Source organism: Odontomachus brunneus, unplaced genomic scaffold (genome assembly GCF_010583005.1).
Source record: "Odontomachus brunneus isolate Ranch 3 - 2012 unplaced genomic scaffold, Obru_v1 Obru_scaffold_031, whole genome shotgun sequence".
Lineage (NCBI taxonomy): Eukaryota > Metazoa > Arthropoda > Insecta > Hymenoptera > Formicidae > Odontomachus > Odontomachus brunneus.
In genome coordinates this window covers 702,901-728,299 of record NW_022639481.1, presented here as the reverse complement: position 1 = coordinate 728,299, position 25,399 = coordinate 702,901, and the positions used below count along the sequence as shown (strand labels likewise).

Here is a 25,399-nt window from a genome sequence, read left to right as displayed (position 1 = left end):
GAGAGAGAGAGAGAGAGAGAGAGAGAGAGAGAGAGAGAGAGAGAGTACATATGTAAATGCAATAAATGTCTAAGACGCGCGCGCATATAAGAATAAAATACTATAAAATTTATTAGAGAGAAATATTACATAGTGTATAATGTTGACATCATAATATAGCAGACGTTAAGGAAATAAAAACACCACGTAATGTAAACATTGCATGCTCAAGTATGACTCGGCGTGTGTGGTACGTACTATAGTGTGCCGAATCATACTTGACCTTACGCGGACTAAAACACACACGTCGACTTGTGTCTCTTTCTTAGTCCATAAAAGCCTTGGACGTGTTGGTAAACGGATCTAGCCGCGTCGCGCGTTACTTCTAACTTTTCTAAATTGTTCAGTATGGTCGTGGGTATTGTTAGAACTTTGTAAGGCGCATTTAGTCGTTCGAAACTGTTTATATATGCGTCAGCTATGATATTGTCGTACTCGCATCATATTACTTTCATTCGTCTTTTTGTTTCACGACTTGAGATCACTGTGTGTAAGACATATTGAGATACTTTACATTCGCGATATTCGTGCTGGAAACTGTGGACAATGCGAGCAATATGAAATTTCAAAGGTGATTAACGTAAATTTTTCTTAGATTTTATAGTTATAGTTGAGTCTCTATAGTACTCTTAATTATCCTATATCAAATATAATTTCTTTGTTATTTTCTTACTAACCAGGATAACCTCTCTTTGTTCTAGATTTGGTGGAATTTGCGGCCACATGGAGAATACTGTTCCGGCTGGTGCGATTCCGGAGAATGCAGATGCTGTACTGGAGGATCCGGTTCGGGCAAAGCGGAGTCGACTTAAAGGTAAATATCAGACTATAGAGATTGCGTTCTCTTATTAGTTGAATCAAAATTCGAGATATAATTGTTTGAGAAACTTAATCTTTACGACACAAGTAACCGATTCTTTCGTATCTCTATGCCCTTTGGATTTAATTAACGAGATGGTTCTGATTTGTGTTATAGGTTTGGTGGTTGAACCTGACGTCGTAGTGAGTCACATACAAAGGTACAATTATCACTTAAGGTGATGAGTTTTTAGTAGAAAATATTAGTCGTAGAAAATATTGTTGAGATCAATGCGATTTATATTAGATAGATTTTATATGTGTGTTTGTTTCATTGAACAAAATGTACTGCTCGAAACAATTGGGGAATCTCTTTTCCAATATTTGTGCTATTTAATAGATGCGTTTCAAGTACCGAAATACTAATTTTTATATCTATTGAATATAATTTGAATATTTTACAAACATTTGCATACATTTTATATTTTAGATTAAGAATTCCAAGTTTTATATTCTAGATTCTATAGCTTATTTGCTATTATACTTTTTTAAGTCGTAGAATGTGTGTGTGTGTGTGTATGTGATTTAATACACACTGAGAGAAGATAAGTTAATCTCATTAAATAATAGTCATCCTCGGCATTACATTTTCTTGTAGTTCTAACAAAGAAATAGTAATAGCAGTATGTACATAAGAGTATTACCACTAGTACTATAGCAACATTGCATAGAAAAATGGTTCTCATGACTATAATATTTTTATTTTGCGATTATAGTTACAAATACCATGCACTTTTCTCTCAGTGCTGCCATTCATTTAATGCAAGCTCCTAATTGTTTCGAGTAGCATATAATGCGCAGCAGAGCTGCGCCATCGCTCGCAGAATTTACGAGTGCTTTGCTCGTCCTGTCAAATTGCGAGTGCTATGCTCGTACTATCACAAATTTATTTCGCTGCTGCTGTCGAATTTGTCAATACATTGCTCGCATCGTTAAATTACGAGTATCTAGCTTGTGCTCTTTCAAATTGCGAGTACTTCGCTGGCATTGTCGAATTTGTCAGTACTTTGCTCGCGTTATTAAATTCATAATACTTTGCTCACGCTATTAAATTGTCAGTACCTTGTTGTTGCGTCGTTAAATTACGTGTATTTAGTTCGCGTTACTCAATTTCGCGATCATGTTGAGCTTAAGTTCCACATGAAAACATAGATTTTGTTTAATTAAATTCATATATATTCGCGGGACTGTAGGTGCACACAGGCGTGTTAACATTCTGCTCTGATAAACTGCTTACTAGATCCCGCAGTCGTTGCGACTACTTTTTCTTCTGTTCGCCTCGATTTTACGTGTTTACGTCGCGCGCTCCGTGGAAAATCGCCGAATTAAATTCGTGAAATTATTCGCGAAAATGAACTCCACCAAGATATTGTGGAGTAGTCTTTGCAACAAGATTGCGGAGCAGTCTTCGCAACAAGATTGCGGAATAGTCTCTTCGCAACAAGATTGCGGAGTAATCTTCGCTGGTGTGCTGCGAAGCCACGCGTGAAAATATCACGCCCTCCTCTGGTTATTACTTTGTTTACTCACAGCTTCGCCGTCGACTTCTCACGATCAACGCGATCGGATTTTTTTTAACACGCGACTCGCGAATCAGCCGGATTTATCGCGCCGCAAATGTGTTCCAGAAGTGTCGCGATTTATTTGTATCGCAACAACGGACATTCGTTCGACGAACTCGCGGATTCCGGTCGCGCGTTTCGCTAATCGAAGCCGTAGATTTCGACCCGAAATAAATCACAGCCTTTCATCGACGCCACTGTTAATTCGTTAAGCGCCGTTCAAACGAGGACATTAATCGCGTCGCGAGTGTAGGAAAGTGCAGTGTAGGGAAATGAAGTGCAATCAACGCAACGGGACGACGCGGATGCAGCCGACGAGTTTTGATGCTGGTTAGACGTGGCTGGGCCTTACTGGACGTCAGCGGATTTAGTCGTCGACCATCAGTAATGGTGAGTGTTGAATTTCACTCGCACAGAGAGTGTGTTATATGATATAGTGCATGCATATTTGTAAATCGCATTGATTCTCAACGAAAACAGCGGAGATAGTGATTCGCTGCTATTTAATGCCGAATATTCAGATAATTTAATTCCATCCGCACTGAATGTACAATATTTTTTTGCTATTGCGGAGTTTTGGGCGGAATTGAAAATCTGAATACGAAAATATCGAGATTCGAACAGTCGCGCAGCGATATCGCATAAATTTTATGCGTTGAGACTCACACGCGTTCACATTTACGTGTACATTGTACGTTATTGATTTTTACAAAGAGAGGTAAACTTTATTCTCCAAATATATATTAGATTTAATAGCTCCTCTCTTGAATATGGGGTGATATATCACCTATTAAAATTTTTGCCGGGATTAAATGATTTGCGGATAACTGTTAAAATTTGTTATCGATAATTAACGATAATTATGTCAATATCAGCTGGTTACTGCGTATTACATTCGAAAGAGCAAAAGACAATATCATCTGCTGCACTGTGAAAATCAATATTAGCTTTGAACTTGCATTGATTAATTATAATTCAGAAATTGTTGCTTCGTATTTTTACATCAGGATTCTCTAATTTGCCTATCTCTCTTGTCTCTAATATGCTATTATCAAATTCTAATTCTAATAACCTCCGAAATATGTACATATATATTATATTATTGTGCATATTATATTGTGAGGCAATTTTGGGAGGATATCCTATATGGATTTTAATTAATTTTCTTTAATATGAGGGATTTTTAATATGAGGGACATTGTGAAAATTTATTATCTCTTTTGGAATAATAAATAATTTCACATATACGTAATTATTGATATATCGAAACGAATGTTATACTTTTGCAATATATGTGATCGACAATTTGGGAAGATATTTTATATAAATGTTGGTAGGTTTTTTTTAGATATTTTTATGTTTGATGTGTTAAAATTTTTTTAAATATTGAATAATTCCACACATAGCTAGTAATATTTTGAAATCAAGATTGCAGTTTTATGGCATATGCGGCCGATAATTTGAGGATGGGATGTTCTATATAAATATTAATGCATATTGCATGTATATCTATTTTTGCCAGCGCGTTTAATTTCTTTAAAATGTCGAATAATTCCACATATACCCGATTGTCAATATTTTAAAATTAAGGCTACATTTTTATGGTACATGCGACTAGTTATTTAGACCTGTATTAATAGTTATTATTTGGAACTCTTCTCAATTGTATACTTAGATTTAAATTCAGAGTTTGGTGAGAGTCTTTCTGTTAAATTGCGATTGCAGATATAAATGTCACATATATAAAAATTCAATTGAAAACCTGGAACTCCAAATAAAAATCTAAATTAACTTTAAGTTTATCTAAAAATGTCTCTAAAAAATATAAAGTAACCTTAAATAAAAAATCTGTGTATATATCTCACACGAGACAGGTTTCAAGTGACAACTATAAATACGTGCCTTAAAAAGTTACACCCAAAAAATACAATCTTTAGCAGAATCCTCGTATATATATTTGGCCTCAAGGGGATTTTTCTGAAACTAAGAGGAAAATATTTTAAGCACAATATTCTCAAAATTAGAGGAATTTCACCTTTTATCTACAAGTCTTGTTTATGATAAAAATTTTTTAACTAAGAAAATATTCTGCTTAAAGAATAAACATATTTCTCTTGATTTAAAAGCAGAATAAAATTAGTATAAAATCTAGTAGATTTCCGATTAATAGTTTACTTCATTAGAAAAGGGATATTATTTTAGCAAGAGTTTTCCTCTTAAATATGAGATTACAGGAAATAGTGTCTTGCAACCAGAGTTCTTTTTTTGCATGTTAAAATATTTTCCTTTTGGTTTTAAAAAAAATCTTTTGAGGCTATTATATATAAAAGGATCCCGCTAAAAGTAAGATTATATTTTTTTGGAGTGTACATATTTATATTACGCATCTCTCTCTATTTTACGGCCTCTTGCTTATTCATATTTTGTCGGCGACGCATCACGTTGCTCTGTTAGGAAGATTAAAACGTCTGGAGCTTCCCCTTTTTCATTGCGTGGTATTCGTCCCTCGTTAGCCAATATCACCTAGCGCGAACATCCTACCGCGTTTTCACATTATACGCGCGCAGAATCGTCTGGTAAAAGTCACTCGCCGTAATCCGACGAGTTCATAGACGCGCAAGAAATGCGCCGTTAATGTCGCGTCTCGGCTGAGGAGCGGCCTCGGAGGCACATTACGTCGGCTTTGTAAGAACGTCGGTTTTAACAACCACGAAACGACGTCGACAACACGAAGATGTTTGCTTCTCGCGAACGTCGTGCCAGGCGTTCTCGTCTGTCTTACCTTTCTGTCTGTCGTATCTTTTAGCCAATTTGTGTCGATTTAACGGTTCGATTATAGCAACTGATAAATTCGTGACTTTCCCAACGTGCTTTTCAGGGACAGAGACTTTGATAATCAGACGATTGTCCAAAATATAGAATCTCTTTTCACACACACGAAACTCTTTCTGCTTATAACACACCTCTACCACAGCTATTTTTCATGATCACGATTCATACCTCAGTTTCATATAGACCCGTCTAAAAACTTTCGTAACCGTGCAAATAGCGCGTATTTGTATATTTACTAGGGGAGGTAAATAGCTTTCTGTCGGATGCAACTCGCCGACATCGTGTAAACCTGCCGTGAACGGAGACACCGGAAGGGATTTTGTTTTTGGTAGCGCGAAAGGATATGAAATTCTACGATGTAATCTCGTTGACGCGATTGGACCTCCGCCCCTTTTCGCTTCAACGTTCGCCTCAACCCTCGCCGACACTTGGATACCGACAGAATCGCGGCGAGCATTCCTGGCGTTCCGTACATACCGGCAAATTTCAATTCGTGCTTCGGTTAAACCGTGTCGCCGTGGAAAGTTATGATACGGAGTCCCGTCGAAAACAACGCTGCTGCGCTAACGGGAATCGCAGTCGTCGTGAATGCGATTCATTTGTACGATCACGTGTTATTATGTTTGCAAGGCACTACACTTGTTTGATTCACGCCCGCAGAAAGATTTCACTCTCTCATTTCTATAGAGAAAGCTTTATTTTGCGGATTATTTTATATTTAAATTACGTTCAATATTAGACGCGTAGATTTTTTCTTTTTTTTTAATATTTTTTATTTAGATTTTTATGCACAGCAATATTAATTGAAGAATAGTATTCGTGATTATTTTTCGATAGGAATAGGTTTTACTTCAAACTAAATTGGAAACAGGGAAGTTAATTTTGCTAGTTTCTGCTTTCAATACCGGAAATTTTTATTGCGAGAATTATTTTATATTTGAATTATTGTTTAATATTGGACGTAGGTTTTTCTTTTAATATTTGTTTTAAATTTTCGTACACGTAGCGACATTAATTGAAGAATAGAATTCGTGATTATGTTTCGATAGAGATGGGAGACTCGGTTTTACTCCCAAGTAATTTGAAACCTGGGAAGTTAATATTTCGTAGCTTTCTTTAAGGTAGAAATAACGTGAGCCGCAGTTGAATACTAAAGAGTAAGGATCTGAGGTACGCGAGAATGATTGCTAATTAGCAGCCGTAACGCCGCTAATTAGCAGCAATTCTAATTTTAATTAATTTATCATATCATAATTTCGCCGGTTGACAAGATAATACTGTAACATCGCGGTTGGGCCTGTGCAAGTAATAACGTGACAATAGCGTTGTGCCCTAATACATCACATCCCTTTTGGTATGCGGACAATCGCTTGCGCATGACTACGTGCTCCATTTGCTGTGTCAATTATTGCGTGCTCCTAATTTTCTCTCAAGAATGGCAACCTTCTCCCCATCCTCGCGACAATCATCTTATTACTGATTAATGGCCCGCGAAGAAACTAATGATCCTTTAATGGACTTCTGTCGCATCAAGCTTGGTTTAGATATTATTTGTTATATCAAAGAATTATCACTTTTTAAGCGAGCATTCTGCTCTACTTTCCCAGTACTTTTATATTGTTCATTTATTAAGTAACGTATATACACACACGCCTATATACGCATACACATACGCAAGAAATAAGCCAGCTATCGGCGAGATCCCGAAGAATAACAAGATTGGTATCGATTTTCCGGCATACACGTATGATTATTTCACCTGAGATGTGTATGTGTGTGGATTTAAATTTAAATGGAAAAAGTTGGGCCGCGCAAAATTTTTCGTCGCGAGGCGGCCGCGGTAATTCCCAGCGAACGTGCGGAAACGCCAGGCGGCTTCTATCCTCGCGCTCCCTGAGGGACAATGGCGACTCAGACGCGGGTCAGGCACGGCTTGGCGAGAATAGAGGGTATTGTTTCTATTGGCTATTATTTCCGTGCAGCACGAAATCGCGCGTGCGCGGACGAGGAAGCGGATACGGTAAAGCGAACAGTGCAAATGTACGTCCGGACACTCGTGAGTGGTCCTTATCTGGTCGCCAGCTGGTGCTTGTATCATGCGGGTACATATATATTTATATATTACGATACGCGAGGTGTGAATATCACCTTCCGTTGAGACTTGTCTTGAATGAGGAGCGAAGGGATAAGCACGGAAAAGTCTTGCCGGGCGTATGTATACTAAAGCGGTTAGTGAGAAAAAAAAGTTAGGATACCGGGATATTGACAATATCCAACTTTGTTTACAACACACACGCTCAGGCATTTCGTGAAATCTCTCCCTTAACACACAACATGTGTAAACTCAATATCACTGAGTACTCGCACTGTGAGAGAGAGAGAAGAAATATCTGAAAACCAAATATTTATTTAAACAGTAACAGAATATTTACTTCAATTTAAATTCTTTTATTCAAATAAGCAACTGCTTTCATGAAAAGCTATATTTTAAAAAAATTGTATATTTTTTCGTTTAAAAAATTTTTTTCTATAAAAATATAGGGCGCAAAAATATATATATATGAGTACAAGCAAATATGTTATCAGTAGCTATCGAATAAATATTTTTTTATATTTTAGATCTTTACTCTCTCACACAGTGCAAAAATTTAGTTATTGCTTCTTTTATCGTTATTTCTTTTTATCTGTTCTTCATGTTAGAGTATCTAGTATTAATTTAAATTACTTGGATGTCCGGTAATACTTTGTATAAATTTGGATGGTTTGAATACCTGGCAACCTGGATGATTATCTGTGAGTTTTGCTACTACTCGGAGGTATTCAGGTATAGAAATCCCCTGTTTATAATGACAGCATTCTCAGCAAGATATTATTTTCACGCTAATAGTTAACTACGATTTTTGCGAAACATGAGAAATGAGCGCGATCATTAAGATAACCGTTATATACATTGAAAAATTGATATTTTTGTTCTCTTTTAGAAAAATCTTCTAAAATATTTAGAATCTAAAAATAAGCACCAAGTATAAAATATTCTAACCATAAAATATATTCCTCTTGTTTTGAGAGGAAATCCCTCTCTTGTGTAGAAAATTTTCTCTCGAAACAAGAGGAATAAATCTTATGTTTAAAATATTTTATACTTAATGCTAATTTTAGAAGATTTTTCTAAGAACAGGAATATCAATTTTTCAGTGTAATTCTAATTGACCGCCTGTTTCCGCAGCGCTTGCTGAATGAACAAGCGACACGAAAAGAGTGCGGTGAAACGTCCATAGACATTTCATCCCTTTTTGAAAAAATTTTGAAATATTCCAATTAATTAATTCCAATTAAATGAATTCCAATTAATTAACACAGTTAATTTTGAAGCTTATGTTGAGTAGATTAAGGATACAAAATCTTGATATTATTCTCATAGTTGTTTGGGAGTAAACGGCCCAATCTCAATAGACTAGCGCGTGGCCTGAATCTTGCATGTTATCAGAGAATAATACGAGAATAATATTGAGATTTTATATTCTTATATATATAATCTCACCCGTCCTAAATTTTAAATTGATGTATCATTAATTGGAATATTTAAAAGGAGCGAAACTTGGATGCTCTCTTTGAAAAATAAATCTCACACATTTGCTTGAGAAGCTAATTAATATTTCGAGCTGTGCTCACCGGCTTTAATATTTTCTCGCCGATGTGTCTGCGGTTACTCAGGGAATCGGGCACGATTACAGATTCGCGATCGCGGGACTTGCCCGCATTTTGTGACTAAACTTACGAGGGCGTTTCGGCTGCTCGTTTGCCCATCAAAACCGGGGAAGAACGAGCATGCAAATTGTCGGACCGCGGCCATAAAACGGCGGGGCTTTTTCCGCCGAATGGCACCATTCGTTTGCGAGCGCGTCTATTTGGCGGCCGTTTCCCCAGGACCCGACGTTCATCCTTCTCTCGCTTTATTATACTGTGAAACGCTCGCGGGCATCCGCCATTTAATCCTTGAGCCCTTTAATAGGAGTCCGAGGGACCCTCTCTCGCGGACAGCGACGAGGAACCCATCAGTTCCAAATGCAATAACAAACAGTCGCGGTAACTACAAACGTCGTGGTGATGGTGAAACGCCAATTGACGGCGAAGCAACTGTTTGCTCCGGTGTATTAGAATCGAAGTAATCAATATTGACTTGACGCTCGCCGATGATGCGGATGAGCGCGCGTTCTACATTTTCGTGTGCGTGCACGGAAAAAGATCACAACAGGTGTCTTAATTAACGCGCGCGCGCGCGCATCAATAGCCCGCGAGCGAAACGATCGGCTATTCTCTCTCCGCGTGATTTCCAAACAAAACAAATAAAATTCCCGCTCTGTTTGTTAATTATTCCTCACGTAATTAATATCTCGAGCGGCGCGTGTAGTACGTTGCTCGCGTCGTTTTACACGAGATCTGCGCGATTTTGCGCTCGTTAGTCAATAATTGTCAATAACATTCGGCGAATGACAGGGCATAAATCATCCGCTTCCTCCGGCACGGGGAGGGGGCAAGGGGAGAAACGAGGGCCAGGGGTAGAGGGACGAAGGAGGGCAGAGAATGGGGGGAGGAGGCACCACTATCGGTGGATAGCTCTATTTTTCTAAATCGCATTCATAAATACCTGTTGCGCTGGTCGTTGGTGCGTAAAGAGCATGCATAAACAGCGCGGTGCATATTTCAGAGGGGGGCAAATAATTTAATTGCGCTTTAGCGGCGGCGAACACATTAAGCCGCCTTGTATTACTAGCGTAGCGCCGGCTACGCGCGACCACGACGGCCGGCTGGCGGTCATAAACTTCGCGACGAATATTTTATCGCGGCGATGCGCAATATTCCGCGCCGCCATAAGCGGCGGCGTGTCGCGCCCGAAAGTGTCGTGCGCGCATACGGGAAAAAAATGTCCGATGGACGGCGGAAAATTTGACGCGACGTTCCGTCTACTTCGTGGCTAAGGGCCAGAAGAAGCACGGCTGACAGAGAGTGTTTGCTGTATCGCGTTGTACAGTCGGCTGATTAAAGGTAGCAACACTTTTTCACTACGAGTTTCCCATATAACGCGTCTCGTAATCGTGAATCCGTTTCCTAGTAATTTTTAGGAGATGCGTTTTTCTGTTGGATGCGGAATTTATCGAGGATAAGCTTTGCTACACTTGATCAGCCGAGTGCTGTATGATGAGGAGAATCATGGTGAAATTACCGTTAATTAGTATTAATGGCTTTATGATACACACATACACGATACTTGCTGTGATTCATAAACATCTCGTGTATTCCGACAAAATCAAATTCATTTTTCAATATTCGTCTTCTTTAAAACTGCCGCGTGGAATATCAGCCGTGGACTTTTCCTTTGTTTGCGCAGCTTTGTGTTTAAATCGATTCGTAAATGTATGTGGCTTTATCAGCAGGGTTTTTCTTTAAATCTAGTTCGTTAACCGCCCCTCTGTGTATTTATGTGTGTGCGTGAAGTCGTTTTATCCTATTTCTCTTTCATTAAAGTTAATTCGTTTTTAATAATTATATACAGATAGGCGCAATTTGTACAACGATTAAAATTTATTTAATCCCTTATAAAATACCTCGCGGTGATGACGTTTAATGTAAACAGATAATATGTAATTTCCGCGTCGATTATTAAAGCACACGTGATCGAATGCGCGTGCAATTAAAATTAGTTTCGAGACCGCGCTCACCGTCGCGCGTTTACGACTTGCATTTATTTAATTTCCCGCTCTTTCCGGGCGTCGTAATTATACAAGCGCGAGGCGAGATAAACGCCGTGGATTTTCCGACGAGGATCACGTTTACTGTTGCCCGACGAAAAATCCTCAGGACGAGGCATTACAACGAGAAAGAAATTGGACAAAACGGATAATCTCCTACCGGGACTCGCGGCGCTTTCGTTTCAGGCTTTTTTTCGCCGGCCCTCCCGCCGCCCCTTCCACCGTCGGCGTTTTGTTTCATATCGTTTTGCCCTTCTTTCTTCGCTCATTAGACAGGGTACTCCCCAATTAGCTGATAAAGGATTGCCGCGACAGGGAAACGCGAAGGCTAGCCCGGTTTTGAAACCGTGCATCAGATAGCTTTAATTAAATAATTCGTTTCATCGTCCCCCTGACTCCTTCTTTCAGCCGTCTTCCGGTTCCTTTCAGTTTCTTCGCGCCTGTCACTGCGTAATTTAACCCTAGAACTGAGCGCTCCAATGTACCGTAGAATTTCTTCATTTCGATGAGACTACCTTACAAGACACACAGGTACTTTCCTTTGCTTGAAACGGAAACAGAAATGACAGGAGAAATGAGAGTGGCTGCGAAATGTTGGAGTTTGTTAGATCCCAGTATACACTTGGCGATGAAGTGTGTTATGAAGTGTGTACTTTTAGAATATAACTAAAACACGCGCGCGCGCGCGGGTCATCTTCATCGCATTTTAATCGAATTATATTTTCAATGAACATCTAGGCCTATATTAATAGTCCTTGAAATTTGTTTCGCGAGAGATACTCAAATACTCAGAATTTCAAGTTAGAGCAGTTTTTTTTTCATTTATATTGTTAAACTGTATTAAAGACATTTTTGTTTATAATAAAGCGAGTCGTGTATCTGAGGATATCCATGATTTATTTTTCAAGAAGCGTTCGTTTAAAAAATTCATTAGGTGGGAAATTCCAATAAGGGTTGTATCTTATTCAAGGATTCGTTTCACAGGTAGGGAGAGTGTGTTTTGAGATACGCAGAGCTTTGAGGGCAAATTTTCTCGTCGTAGTAATACCTTTTTCCGGCTCGCAGTTGCTTTCAACCTACCTTCACTTACCTTCGTTTCCTTCTTTCCCTCCCATCAACCTCTTTTTGGAGACGAGCGGTAGAGCAAAGAGAGAGAGAGAGAGAGAGAAAGGAAGGAAGGGGAGGGAGAAAGTGTGTGTGTGTGGGAGTAAGGAAGGGGGAGGACGAGCTGCAAAGCGGGGTCTTATTCTCATTTTCTTCGCGCGAAATGGAGAAATAGCAATCACGACGAGTGGCACGACGGAAACGGAGAACCCCTTTTAGTTTCGTTTCAATCCATTTTATTTCTTTCTTCATAGACGTATTGATCGTTCACTACCCAGCAAAACTGGATACTGATTTTAACTGAATGCAATTGCGCGATTAAGTTCTGCTGCAAAAATGATGAATCAGCACTATGGGAACACAGGTGCGTCTCATGAAAATGGCGATTGTGTGAGCGCAACTTTTTTCGTGATATGTTCGCAATATTACTGCAGAACGCGATTTTAAAGAGTTACTTAAGCTTGTAGAAGCTCTGCTTGTAGTCTAAATATCAAAGAATCTAACGACTTTAGACATTATTTGACATCCATTGATGATTTTTGATATTAATGTTTGATATTTAATTGTTCTTTGATTTGGAAAGAAGTCCAAATTCGACACAAGACAATTTTCCGATTTCGAGACAAGAAAGATGAAACCGCACAGTTCACAACTAAATGACACTACGACTAGCTGAACGTACGATTACAGTTTCTACAATAATCCTCACCGTGAGTTTACGAATTTTCTGTTGGGTGGTGAGCGAATCGCGCTAAAGAAAATCGTTTTCGATCGAGTTACAGCATAAGGGAACCTTTTAAAAGAATCCACGAGAAGCGTACCGTCCTTGAATGGATGAGGTGGCGCGCGAGCTGATAGATTTTAAATGTCGGCTTCGCAAATCCTCCGCGTATCGATGGGTCCTTGCAAATCCCCCAACGATCCTCGGGATGAATTTTGTTCGTGCTGGGCGGGATCGATCGCAACCCACCCGCAAAGTCCGTTTTCACTTTGTCGCTAAATTACAAGCTGCTTCCTCAAACCGGGTCTCTTAGGAATCTGAGAAAAACTAGTTCCTCTTCTTTATTGTCTTGTTTGCTTTTCGTCCTTAAGCAAGAGAGGGAAGTTTCTGGTCGTGCAAAACATGACATCGTCATGCGCCATATTGTTTTTAGAAATTTTCTAGCAAATTTGTTGCGTTAAAAATCAGGCGTTATTTAAGTTCGTCGCATTTTGATGCTTTTGCCATTATGACCTATTCGGGAAAACTTCTCCACGAACCATTTTATTTTTTAACGCAATTACAAAGATTTGGTTTATTTATGTGGGAAGAAAGATTGTCACTACGTGATGCTGCTAGCGAAGGTTTTCAAGAATTATATAGGGAAGATCGGTCTCAATCAGAAATGTCCGTGGGACGCAGTGCTTTGGATTCGCGAATTTTTGCGTGGGCAGATTCACACTGTGTTCAGACAGCACGTCCATAGTCATTGTCGGGATTTTTCGCCGAAAGAATGACGTTATCGGGAAATCCGTTTGCCGGCCAACAGGACAACGCAGTTTCTCGCGATTACGTGTGTGTAAACCGAGTTATGGAAAGACGCCGCGTCGGTTGTCTGCCTGCAGGGCGAGGAATTGCTGGCAAACGCGAAAAAGTAGGAAAACTGCATTGTGGGCAAACGCGGTGTGTTGCGCATATGGCGCGCGTGACGTGACTAGGATATTCTCGCGGCGCTTTCTCACATCGACAGGACCTCTCCTCCCGTCCTTTGGCCTACGTACGCGTCCTCCATACCGTTATGAACAGACTAGCAAATGTGATCGAGTTTTCAGAACGTAGCACGATCGTTCGACGATCGGCTGGAGATATCTTTCTCTCTCTTTCATCCCTCTCTCTTCTCTCTCTCTCTCTCTCTCTCTCTCTCTCTCATTCCACATCTTTCCCTTCTTTTTTTTATTTGTGCTGTCAAGAAGTCTGATTAGTTTTCAACGCGTAATAAGATGGAAATCGAGGAAGCGGGCGGATAAGCCGACCGATTTGCTCTCCGCAAAATAATTTTAGCGAAAATTGAAGTCGTAATGACGGTCGAGGGGTGGCGGCGACTGCAAACGACGCGATGCCGGCCCGACGTCTTTATTATATTCGATATACGTGCGTCGGCTCCATCGTAAATCGAATCTCCGTATTATCTTCTGTGACGGCGTTGTGGTGTGTCCCGTCTTAGAAGAGGATTTTCCTCGTAGCTGAGGGAAATGAGTGTCGCAGGATGCGCGAGTTGCCCCCTAGCCCATCTTATCCTCACTACCTTGCCGTCCTTACTATTCCATTTTAATCTTAAATAACGCAAGCAACGACACAGTTCCGTGGCACGCGTTTTTAATTCTAAAACGTTGAACAAGTTAATAAAGAATAAAGCGCCGTCGCAACGGTAGCTATTTTCGTGAGAATAGCCGCGTCCTGCGGCCGCCATGTCGAGACTGTGAGGACAAATTTATTTAGATATAAAGTACTCAGCTAGCGAAATTCGCATTTTCAGCTCGCTGAAAAGATTTTACTTTAGATTTTATCTATTATGTCGGCTTTCTTCGAGCAGTTTGAGAGAAAATATTTATTTCAACATAAAAGAAAGATGGAGAGGGCGGTAGAAAAAGGGACGTTGCACGGACATTATAACAACTATACAAACACAAGATCATATCCTTGCCGGAAATTCTTGATGGAATACGATGGATACGTTGTATGCTTTTTTTGCGGACCTTTTTCTCATCTGTAGCGGGACATCTTATCTATGAGGTAAATGAATTGCTGCATTAGTGATACACATGAATTTCTCATGATGTATCATGGCGGCACACATTCCACGTAGTAGAGGGATACCCGATTCAATTCATAGGTGATGCACGACTAGCGTGGTCGCGATTGTGGTGGTTGAAATATTGCCAAGCCGCGACTATTTATTCGGAGTAATTATGGATGCAACTGGGGGATGGAGGGTGGGTTCTATTCGTTTTACGAGAGTAAACAACGGAGGAGACGCGTCCCGTGAGATAAAGGCAGGATGTTAGACGCCCCCGGCTCAGGACAGCATCACAAACAGCGGAAGCAGCACGCGCGCGACAGTCTCGCGATTCGACTGATTATTCTACCGACGCGATCTCCGTACATATTTACTCGGAGTTTCCCTAGAAACGGGCAATTCAAACATCAGCCATCCAGCCGCTAATCGACCGCCCGTTGATCGATCATCGATCTAACCTAACGATGCTCTCTCGCGACGAATTTGTCCGGAAGTGGGGCCGAGATTTATTGCGCGAGTATAACGTTTCTTTCGCCGACCGACCGTAATCATCCCTCTGTAAATCATCGCGCGTGATACAATGAAGACAAGGAAACAGAGAGAAAGTTTGATAAATAGCTACTCGCGTAAATTCGCGAGTATAATCGATTTTATCGGGCAAAATTGCGCGCGACGAAATATATATCGGGGAGTAAATATATTATGAGCGTTAAATGAGGTTCTCTCGAGAAGCTCCAGATGTAGGAAGAAATAAGCCTTACTGCGTTACTTAGCGTGTAATTATTGTATATTACAATAAACATTTAATTATTATCAGATATTTCTTCTGATTATTATATTATTAGGTTTGTTTTGATAAGAATAACATTGTGCTAAGATCAAAAGTACAGTATTAATTTTTATCAGTTCTGACTCCTTGATTATTCGTTATGAAAACTTAATTATTTACTACAGTATATTATACATGGAGAAAAAAGTTTGGTTGTGTCAACAGGAAACTTGGTTGTAATAAACGAACCAACACGATTTTTGATCGAAGAAAACAAAATTTCTGGTCTTTAGAACTAAATTTAGGTCATAAGAACGTAGAAATTCTGTGTTCTTCAAGCAAAACGGTTCATTCATTAAAATCAAACTTTATGTTAATATAACCAAATTTTCTTCTGGTGCAGTTACACATTGATAATTGCGATAAGACTCTTACTCTTTTACATCTAAAATATTATATCGTTCAATTTTGAGACCAAGACAAGAATTGATTTAACGTCTTTTTGGTTTCTTCGTCCTCCTCGCATTGCTGGCAAACTTCATTTCTCGACAATGTAGTAATCAGACAGCTGATTAAATTTCTGGTCGCGTTAATAAGCAAATTCAATAAAATCCGTTTTCCGGAAGAATCACAAAATTCATGAGACGTTCCTTGAACTATAGAGGAATTAATCCGACATACGTGCATGCCTGGCTTCTGACCGAGAGCCCTGCGTTCGTGCTGATAATGGACGCCGTCGCGGTGTATCGTGGTCGAGAACAATAATGTGACATCGCGCACGTTATAACGTAATCTGTGCATAATTGAACGTAAACACGCCAATAATTTGAGCAGGCGTGCGAACGTAGATGCAGAGACAGAAGGAAAACAGTCGTCAGGCATTTAAATGAGAATATATCGCGCCACCCACGGGCGAATAATTGCCTTTGCTGTAACTTGCGTCCTGATGGGGCCATCACTGATGAAGTCGAGCACCCACGGGTGCGACAAGCTTCGCTATTTTGATAGCGGCTGGTGGGACACGATTGAAGAATCCACCGCGAGAGCAATGGAGCGAGTAATTGGACGCTGTTACACGAACATTACTCAATTTATCAAGTAGTTGTCCGAAGTAACCTAAGAGTTCATGCGAAATCCCACGACCTAGTGACCCAGTTACGCGTATTACATAACTTATTTGATAATATTCTGTCCCTTCGTGTCGTATTTTTTGCATTAGCTGGAGACAAGCTGAAGGCAGATCGATATGTTCTTTAAACTTCGAATGAAAGTCTTCCTCAAAACGAGTAAGGAAATTTACTCGAAATGAGAATGAAGGCAACGCTATCCGGAATCAAGAATGAATATTTAATCCCAACTTAGAATGGATTTTTAATCCATATAAGTGAATGTTTCAATCGATTAGATTGGCTTTATTGACTTTCTATTGGCTCTGCAACTAATTTTTCAGACATAACATTGCACTTCATATTTTTTAAATTCCTTAGAATAGAATCTCACTCAAAATGATTGAATACATTTACTAGAAGTAATAATGAAAATAATAATTTAAAAATATCACACGAGTCAATATATATTCAAACTTCGAATAGATCTTTAGTCCGCATAAATGAATGTTTCAATCGATTAGCGTGAATCTGTTTTGTAATGACGATGGAATTCATCAAATTCATTCTTCAGTTTCGGATGAAGATGTTCACCGCACGATTTAGAGTGAAAGAATTCGCTCTAAGCAAAGTCATTCGATTTCGGGTGAGTCAACTTTCACTTTATTTTTCCAATGGAATTTCACTCGAAGAAATTTAGAGAATATAGATTTGTCCTTTCTTTTTTCGATTAGTCAGGATCAGTTACTCTTACGATTTGTATTTTATTTCGCTTACCTGAGGGTAATCTCCGTCCTTCATCTGATAATCGAACACGTAGAAGTAAGTTTTTGGCATAGGCTCTTTCTCGCTGTCAGGGACCGGTGCGATATGGGGATTGTTCGGCTTTTTGGTGTGCCTCAGGGTGAAGAGATCTCCGGTTTGTACCAACGGCGCTACAAATTGCGCGTCGCTCAGCGCCTGTACGCACGCCTCTTTTGTGTTGACGGGATGTTGTACCGTTCGTTCCCAATCGGTGTACTCGTTCACCACCTACAGAAAGAAAAACAGGTTCCGAATCTATCAGCCGCGCTGTCATAGAAATGTCAAGAGTGACGGATTTGAATTCTGGTCGGGATTCCTTTTGATTAAAATTGCATCCTCGGGAAGGGACATTTTCCTGAACGATTTGGCTTTTAACCATTAGCTAAAAGCAGAATCTGAAACGCACAGAGAGAAGAAAACGTTCCAATCAGAGTTAAGTTGTTCCTCCGAAGAGTCCTAATTAGCAAAGTCCGATGGGAAAATCTCGCGAGTTTTGCGAACAGTGTCGGTCTTGTTTCCCCTTATGACATAGAATAATAAGCAGCCAGTTTAACCGCGCAATGGCTCCCCTATTGCGTTCGTAAAAACGCATTGCCACGACTGTAATCGTTTAATTGGCTATAATCATTAAGTAATGCCTGGCGTGCGTCGCTTCTGGCGCGGACCGATAACGTGCCGGCCAAATGGAATTGCGTCGTCGCGTATTTCGACAAAACGCAACGTTCGCGATTCAATCGTTGTGTGGAACGTAACAATTATGTCCCGTGATAAATTCCGCGCGTATGCAACGATACACGCGAGGCGCAAATATGCACGGCATGTTGCGTATCGTCAGCGATAAATGTAATTCATTTTTGTTATGGAGATCATCGAATTTTTTCATCCTTTATGAAACATCTCCGTGAAAATTTAATCTTCAAACTTTCGCGACCAAGAAATACATCAAATGCCTCGATTGAGTATCTATTTAATATAAAAATTTTTAAATAGTCGCGGTGGCCAACGAAATTAGAGCAATTTAAGGAGTTACGACTCACCGTATAAAAGATTTCTGTGAGATGATAGACGTAGGCGTTTCTGACGTATGTGCGGATGATCCTATCTCTCCTTTCCCCCTCGAATCCTTGCAAGACATCCTTCTCCGCGAACTTCCACAGAGCTTCGCTCGTTGTCACCCCAAACAGCAAGTCGTACTTGTTGTTGCTCGTGATAGGTGCGCCGTGCTCAGCTTTCTTCGGAAGGGGACTGAAATCAAACGGAAATGTCACGCAACAATTGTCAGTCCCGCAATTAGCTCTTCCTAACGCTTGTACCCGAAAACATCTAATAACTAGGATAGTCCGAAGTAACTAGGATAGCCGGAAATCACTAGTGAGCGTTAAAATCGAGAATGTCGACGAGGAAGTCGTCGGAAAATGCAACTTGCTCGGAAATAAAGACGATAACGCGACCTCGTCCTACGGTTTCCGGTATGAGCGTGGCGCGATCTTCGATTGTAAGTATGCTAATGACGCTGTAGGGTCGGGACGGGTCGTTTACAATCGCGTTAATGAACCACGTTAATGTTCGCGGTGGAACTGGCTCGTTTAGCTCCCACTTTCCATTTAACGAGAAAACTCCGGGATCCGTCAGACGGAAGACGGAAGGCGGAATTATTGTGGGAGCCGACGTTAAGTACGAGATCCCCCTCTGAGCAAGAAAGCAAAGCCAAGTCCGGAAGTGCACACATCAAAATAACTTTTCCGTCGCTTCACGGATTTCCTTTGCGGCCACGAAAGAAAATGTAGAAATATACGCCGCATTACCATAAAACTCTATTAAGCCAGCTCTACCGGAATCCGAGGATTTTCTCCTCTTTCCCTCACTGTCTTCAGGTTTCACCCTTTTTCCCATTTAGACTGTGACCATATCCAAAATGGCGCCAAGAATCCGCAAGGTCAAGCGTATTCTCGATCTTTTTCTTTATCTCGAATTGACGAATTAATTCAGAAGTGATCTTATACAGAGAACTCAAAAAAAGCGCAATTTCGTTATCCAATAAACGTGTTCCTATAAAGAGTCGCATCGTGAGACTTAGGCAGTTTGAAAAATCACATAAAGTAAAAGTTCTAATATCAATGGATTGGAGCATTTCGAACTTAAGCAATACTCACCCGAATCCTTGAAATTCAGGACCCAGATAGGATAGTAGGTCCTTTTGGAAATCTGGCTTGATAACTACACCATCGACACTTGGGCCGAACGCACTAAGAAACGTCGGCGGTTGAATGTCGACCTGCATCAGCTCTTCTAGGCTGCTCTTTCTCAGACAATCGACTATCAGCTCATTGTCTTTGAGGAGGTCATCGGGAATAGAGCAGTTGACAGCTTTGGCCAGTTTCAGAGCGTAGGACACTGGATCTTCCACTACTGCCCAAGATGAAAGGGCGCTTCCCGATAGTAGTATAGCTCGCTTGAATAGTCCTGTAGAAAGGAACAGATACTTAAAGAGGTCGTACATTTTCAAAATTTATATTGATCACAAAATTAATTATACAGTTATGATGCAGTTAGTTATCATGTAGAAATTAAAGAATTTTGAGAAACAAACTGAAAATTTTGAGAAAAAAACCAAAATCTACCCTTTAAGAAGATAGTCTTTTTTTTAAAAATCTTAACTTTTGCTCTGTTATTTTGAAAAATTAAATAAGTGCTTTTCATTTTTTAAATGGGGTTAGAGGGAGAAAAGAGTTGCAACACGTTTGATTATTTGGGAAAATTATTTTTCTATAATATAGCGTATAAAAAAGATAATATCCTATCATAAGAGACCCGCTGTATGTAAGGAGGAAGGGAAGATCCTATACCAGGAAATGCGGGTATTTCTATTCTCGAAAATGATAGAAGAAGGACAATAACAGGTTATTCATCGATACAAGAATTACTTTCTCGAGTAAATGTACTCGATGGACCGGAAGATTCATTCTTATTTCTTAAAATGACGTACGGGAGTGAGATATTTCGCGATAAAGAGGTTATTCTCACAAACGGATTCCGCACGCTCTGTTGGAGAATCGATGGGTAATCTGATTTTTATGTACTTAGCCCTAAAGGGACGAAGTAGGTTGAAAATGGATATCGATTTGTATGGCAGACTCTGAGACGAGTTTATGCCTTTAAGAAAGTAGAAGTAGACTCGAATGTATGAAGTCACCGTGACCAGCGAAGCAAGAACTTGAAGGGGAGTATGCCGATGAAAGAATTCAAAGCCGCAAATCTTTTAAATTTACGTCTGGAATCCTTTGTGGATGCCGTGACTTTCAGATGTCATTCGATACAATGAGAAGCAGATAAAATTGTGTCTTTGAAAAAAAACGAGACTGTGGTTTGCTCTTTTTCTTGGAAATTCGAGGTGTCTCGACTTTCGATTTTTTTATATTTAATTCTCTCTAACATTTTTAATTCTCAGTTGACGATAAGTTTCTTTTATGTTTGACCACCAAATTTATAAAATGCGATGTTGAGTTGTGTGTAATTCTGGGAGAGAGAGCAACGATTATGACGCCATTATACGAACAGATTGTTTGAACAGGAAATTACGCCAACTAAAATGGCATCTCGGATGGATGGAAACGGTCTCATCGTTATTCCCAGTAAGAAAAGAAAGACAAACCAAAGTCATTCTCGAACCCGAAGAAAGATAGCCACTAGATCATAATTATCCGAAAGAAAAATCTTCGTACGAAATCGCATAGATATTATTTGAGATGAAAAAACGAAATACTCGTTTTTGCGCCTCGACACAGTGATTTGCGATCTCTCTTTGAACGCCATTAAGGGGATGCCGGACATGAAAACTTTACTGACATTGGCTTTTTTTTACAAAGTTTACGTCTTATTGCTTGCACAGAATTACAAACGCTTTTACACAACAAAAGTACATGCAAATATAAATTGTAGCATATGACAAAAACGAAAAAAATATGTTTCAATTATATTTATATTTAAATATATTTAAATATGTTTAAATTTTTTGAGCTGTTAGTGCAATATTTGTTTAATACAAACATTCTGCAGGTTGTATATATTGAAACTGTGGATGCTCTAATCAGGAAAATTTCAAAGATCGCTACACTTTTAGAATTTAGTTCCGATGCTGAAAAAAATACGAAAAGTTTGCAGAAAAGTTTATGATTATATGCAGTTAGGTTTTCCGACTACTATGATAAAATAGAGCGAAAAATTAATTCATGGATATTTTTCGAGATGGCACCTATTTTTATCATACTTTTCATAACGTCCGAATATTCCAGAGTGTATATATATATATATATATATATATATATATATATATGTATATATATATATGTATATATATATATATGTATATATATATATATATTTATTTATTTATTTATTTATATTTATATATACACAGTGGATAATAAAGAAATAATGATGATAGAATAATCGGTAATAATAATACCTGGACAACAGCTCTAACAAAAACTCTAGGCTCCACAAAGGCTAGGTAAACGGATCGTCGTAACGGCTCACTCGTGCCGCTGATTGAGTAGCGCTTGGGAGATGCGCGACCGGGTCATATAAACACGCGTGCGCGAGCACGTGCTCGAACGTCACACCATAACACTCTCAACCGTCGAGACGAGCACATCGGGAGCTGCCGCGTTATTTTCTAGATTATTCCGTGTCGATTTTTAATATCGCGTTTCGATTTTGCGACAGTTGACGCAATAATTAAGACAAATTACAACCAACCACGAGTTCGGTCTTCGATTCGCGTCGCGTGTTCCCTTCGCTCGCGGATTTCGTTTTCTTCGTACACGATTGGTATTGTGCGTGTATCAAAGCGATACACTACAATACAACTCAATCGGGCCGTTGCTGAATTCTCCGTTGCATATACTCGTCGTTTATTCGAAAGGCTGACATTTCCTCGAAGACGCAGTTCGCGATATTTCATACGCAATTCGCAACTCGGAGTGTATCCCCTAAGAGAGACGGGATTTTTCGTGAAACCTCCGTTAGATTACCGTGGTCGGGAGTGAATTACAGGCGACGTGGGACGCGAGGACCATTGCAGTGTCAGATGCAGCGACAAGATGGCTAGTGGACCCTGGACACCGTGGGACAACGCGCAATGGTGAGCGCTCAATTTAGACACTCATATAGTAGACACAAAGCGTCATTTTACGTAGATTGCATGCACGTAGACTTAAATCGCATTCGACTTAAATCGTCCGACGAGAATTAAAATAAGAATTGGAATTTGCAATTCGCCAGAGTTACGTAAGAATGATCCAACCAAAGAATTTAGCTCTGAGATTTTCGCAATAGTTGAACGAGTCAAGCATTTCTTTAAGAACTGACTAGCTTAATCCTTAGAAAAATGTGCAAAAAGACGTGACTGATAAAAAATAAAAAATTATTTCTTAATTTATTTCAAGCATCTATAAAGCTTAAATTTTTTTGTCTGGATTAAAAAGATGTGAATGGAGTATCTACTGATAAAAGCTTATAATTTTTTGAATTGGATTATTCTTGCATAACAATGGCCAATTAAAATTTCGACTCGGTAGGCTTCCTTCTCGTCGGATTATTTCTTGATGATACATTAAACTGATATATTTCAACATGTCATATTTATATGCTCTATATATGTTATGTATACTTTTTTTATGCTTTATATATATTTTATATATACCCAATGTATGCTCTATATATACTATTGATTAGTATACTTTATAACTTGTTATGTTGTATCATATACGACATACTATCTCTTCGGAGATATTTTCTTATGCATACGCGTGTGTTGTTGAGCAGACGATAAATTAAATTTTGACAAATTAAAGACAACAAATTAAATTATTAAGCCGAGACTCGAACCGAAATGTTTCGATTTTCCGTTAAATTATTAATTCCGAGATTCCGAGATTCGGACCCGAGTGTTTTGAAATTCCGCTAAACCATTAAGCCGAGACTCGAACCGATGTGTTTTGAGGCTTCGCTAAATTATTAAGTCGAGATTTAACCGAAGTATTTTGTGTTTCAGCTAAATTATTAAGCCGAGATTCGAACAGATGGGTTTTGTGTTTCCGCAAAATTATTAAGCCGAGTTAGTGAAGCCTGGAATAATTTTTTAAAGTATCTTAAAGAAATTTTCGCGTCTGTAAAGGCGTATTTTCGAAAATGATGTGAAGTGTGTGTATTTCACTCTGCATCGCTCCTTAGATGACAATGTGCCCTAATGTTACTCTATTCCTTCAGTAGCACGCCCAGAATCTTGAAAATAATTTCCCAATATCCCAAAGTCGCGCTCATAATATTAGATCCATCATAGCGGTATATTCGGATTCTCGCGCATGCACAGTGGTTGCTATCCCGCGCATGGGCCGATAGTCGGTCACGTTACTGCAGGTTAGGTCATGTAGTGTTAGCATAAAGAGCACATTCTGGGATAGTTTTTTAGAGTTTTCCAAAGTAACATTTGCTTGAAAAGGTGTATTTTCGAAATTGACGTCAGATATGCTTATTTTGCTCTGCATCGTCTCCTGGGTGACAATGTGTGTTTATGTCACTCTACTCCCTACTAACACGCCCAGAATCTTGAAAATAATTTCCCAATATTCCAAAGTCGCGCCCATAACGTTAGATCCATCTTAGCTGTATATTGGATTCTCACGCATGTGCAGTGATGCCTTTCCTGCGCATGGGCCGAAAGTTGGTCATGTTACTGCTGATTAGGTTATATAGTTAACATGTTTAGCACATTCTGGGATAGTCTTATAGAATCTTTTAAGGTAGCTTTCGCGTTTGCAAGAATGTATTTTTGGAAATGACGTCAGGTGTGCGTATTTCGCTCTGCAGCGTTTTCCGGATCACAATGTGTGTTAATATCACTCTATTCCTTCAGTAATACGCCCCGAATCTTGAAAATAATTTTCCTATATCCCAAAGTCGCGTTCATAACGATGGGTTCAACTTAGCTAGCGTTGTAGGAACTTCGGATTTTCTGGCATGATCCGATATTCGGTCATGTTACTGCAGGTTATTTAGGTTATTTATATCATATAGTGTTAACATATAGAGCACATTCTGGGATACCTTTTTACAATTTTTAAAGTAATTTTCGCGTTTGGAAAGGTGTATTTTCGAAAGTAACGTCAAGTGTGCGTATTTTGTTCTACATCGCCTCTTGGTAGACAATGTGTGTTAATGTCACTCTACTATCTCAGTAACACGCCGAGAATTATGAAAATAATTTTACATTAGCCCAAAGTCGCATTCATAACGTTGGATTCAACTTAGCGTCGTAGGAACGTCGGACTCTCGCACATTGGCCGAAAGTCGGTCATGCTACTGCAGGTTATTTATCTTATTTAGGTTATTTAGGTCATATAGTGTTAACATCTAAAACATATTCTGGAATAATTTTTAACAGTGTTTTAAAGTAATTTTCACGTTTGCAAAGATATATTTCCGAAAATAACGTAAAGTGTGCGTATTTTATTCTGCATCGTCTCTTAGATGACAATGTACGTTAATGTCACTCTACTCCTTCAATAACACGCCCAGAATCTTTTATACTTTTTGATTATTTTTTGATACTTTATGACTACGCTTTACGTTATCGACGCTTATCAAGTTCGTCGCTTGCTACGACATCCCCTTAACTTGCCATAATCAATCAATAATTGCATTATGAAATAAAAATTAATTCTTTTTTATATATGCCTGTCGTGGTTATATAAAATATTTATGTAGAACCTTTTCCTTTCTCCCCCCCCCCCCCCCC

At 39.3% G+C, this 25,399-nt stretch overlaps 2 protein-coding genes across 3 annotated transcripts in view; one reads left to right on the top strand and one right to left on the bottom strand.

Moving 5' to 3' along the window:
* Window positions 1-25,399, bottom strand: part of LOC116843284 (neuroligin-4, Y-linked-like) — a 289,044-nt gene that overhangs the window by 78,351 nt on the left and 185,294 nt on the right. For both annotated transcript variants that reach the window (XM_032813593.1, XM_032813594.1), the window contains exons 6-8: window positions 19,755-20,064; window positions 18,639-18,846; window positions 17,575-17,829 (exon numbers count right to left, since the gene is read on the bottom strand). In XM_032813593.1, the coding sequence (XP_032669484.1) occupies window positions 17,575-17,829; window positions 18,639-18,846; window positions 19,755-20,064 (773 nt within the window). The remainder of the gene's footprint in view (window positions 1-17,574; window positions 17,830-18,638; window positions 18,847-19,754; window positions 20,065-25,399) is intronic.
* The window catches only part of LOC116843287, a 116,397-nt gene that overhangs the window by 5,203 nt on the left and 85,795 nt on the right, over window positions 1-25,399 (top strand). Inside the window, exons 4-5 of the mRNA XM_032813598.1 lie at window positions 741-853; window positions 1,016-1,058. Coding sequence (XP_032669489.1) covers window positions 741-853; window positions 1,016-1,058 — 156 coding nt within the window. The remainder of the gene's footprint in view (window positions 1-740; window positions 854-1,015; window positions 1,059-25,399) is intronic.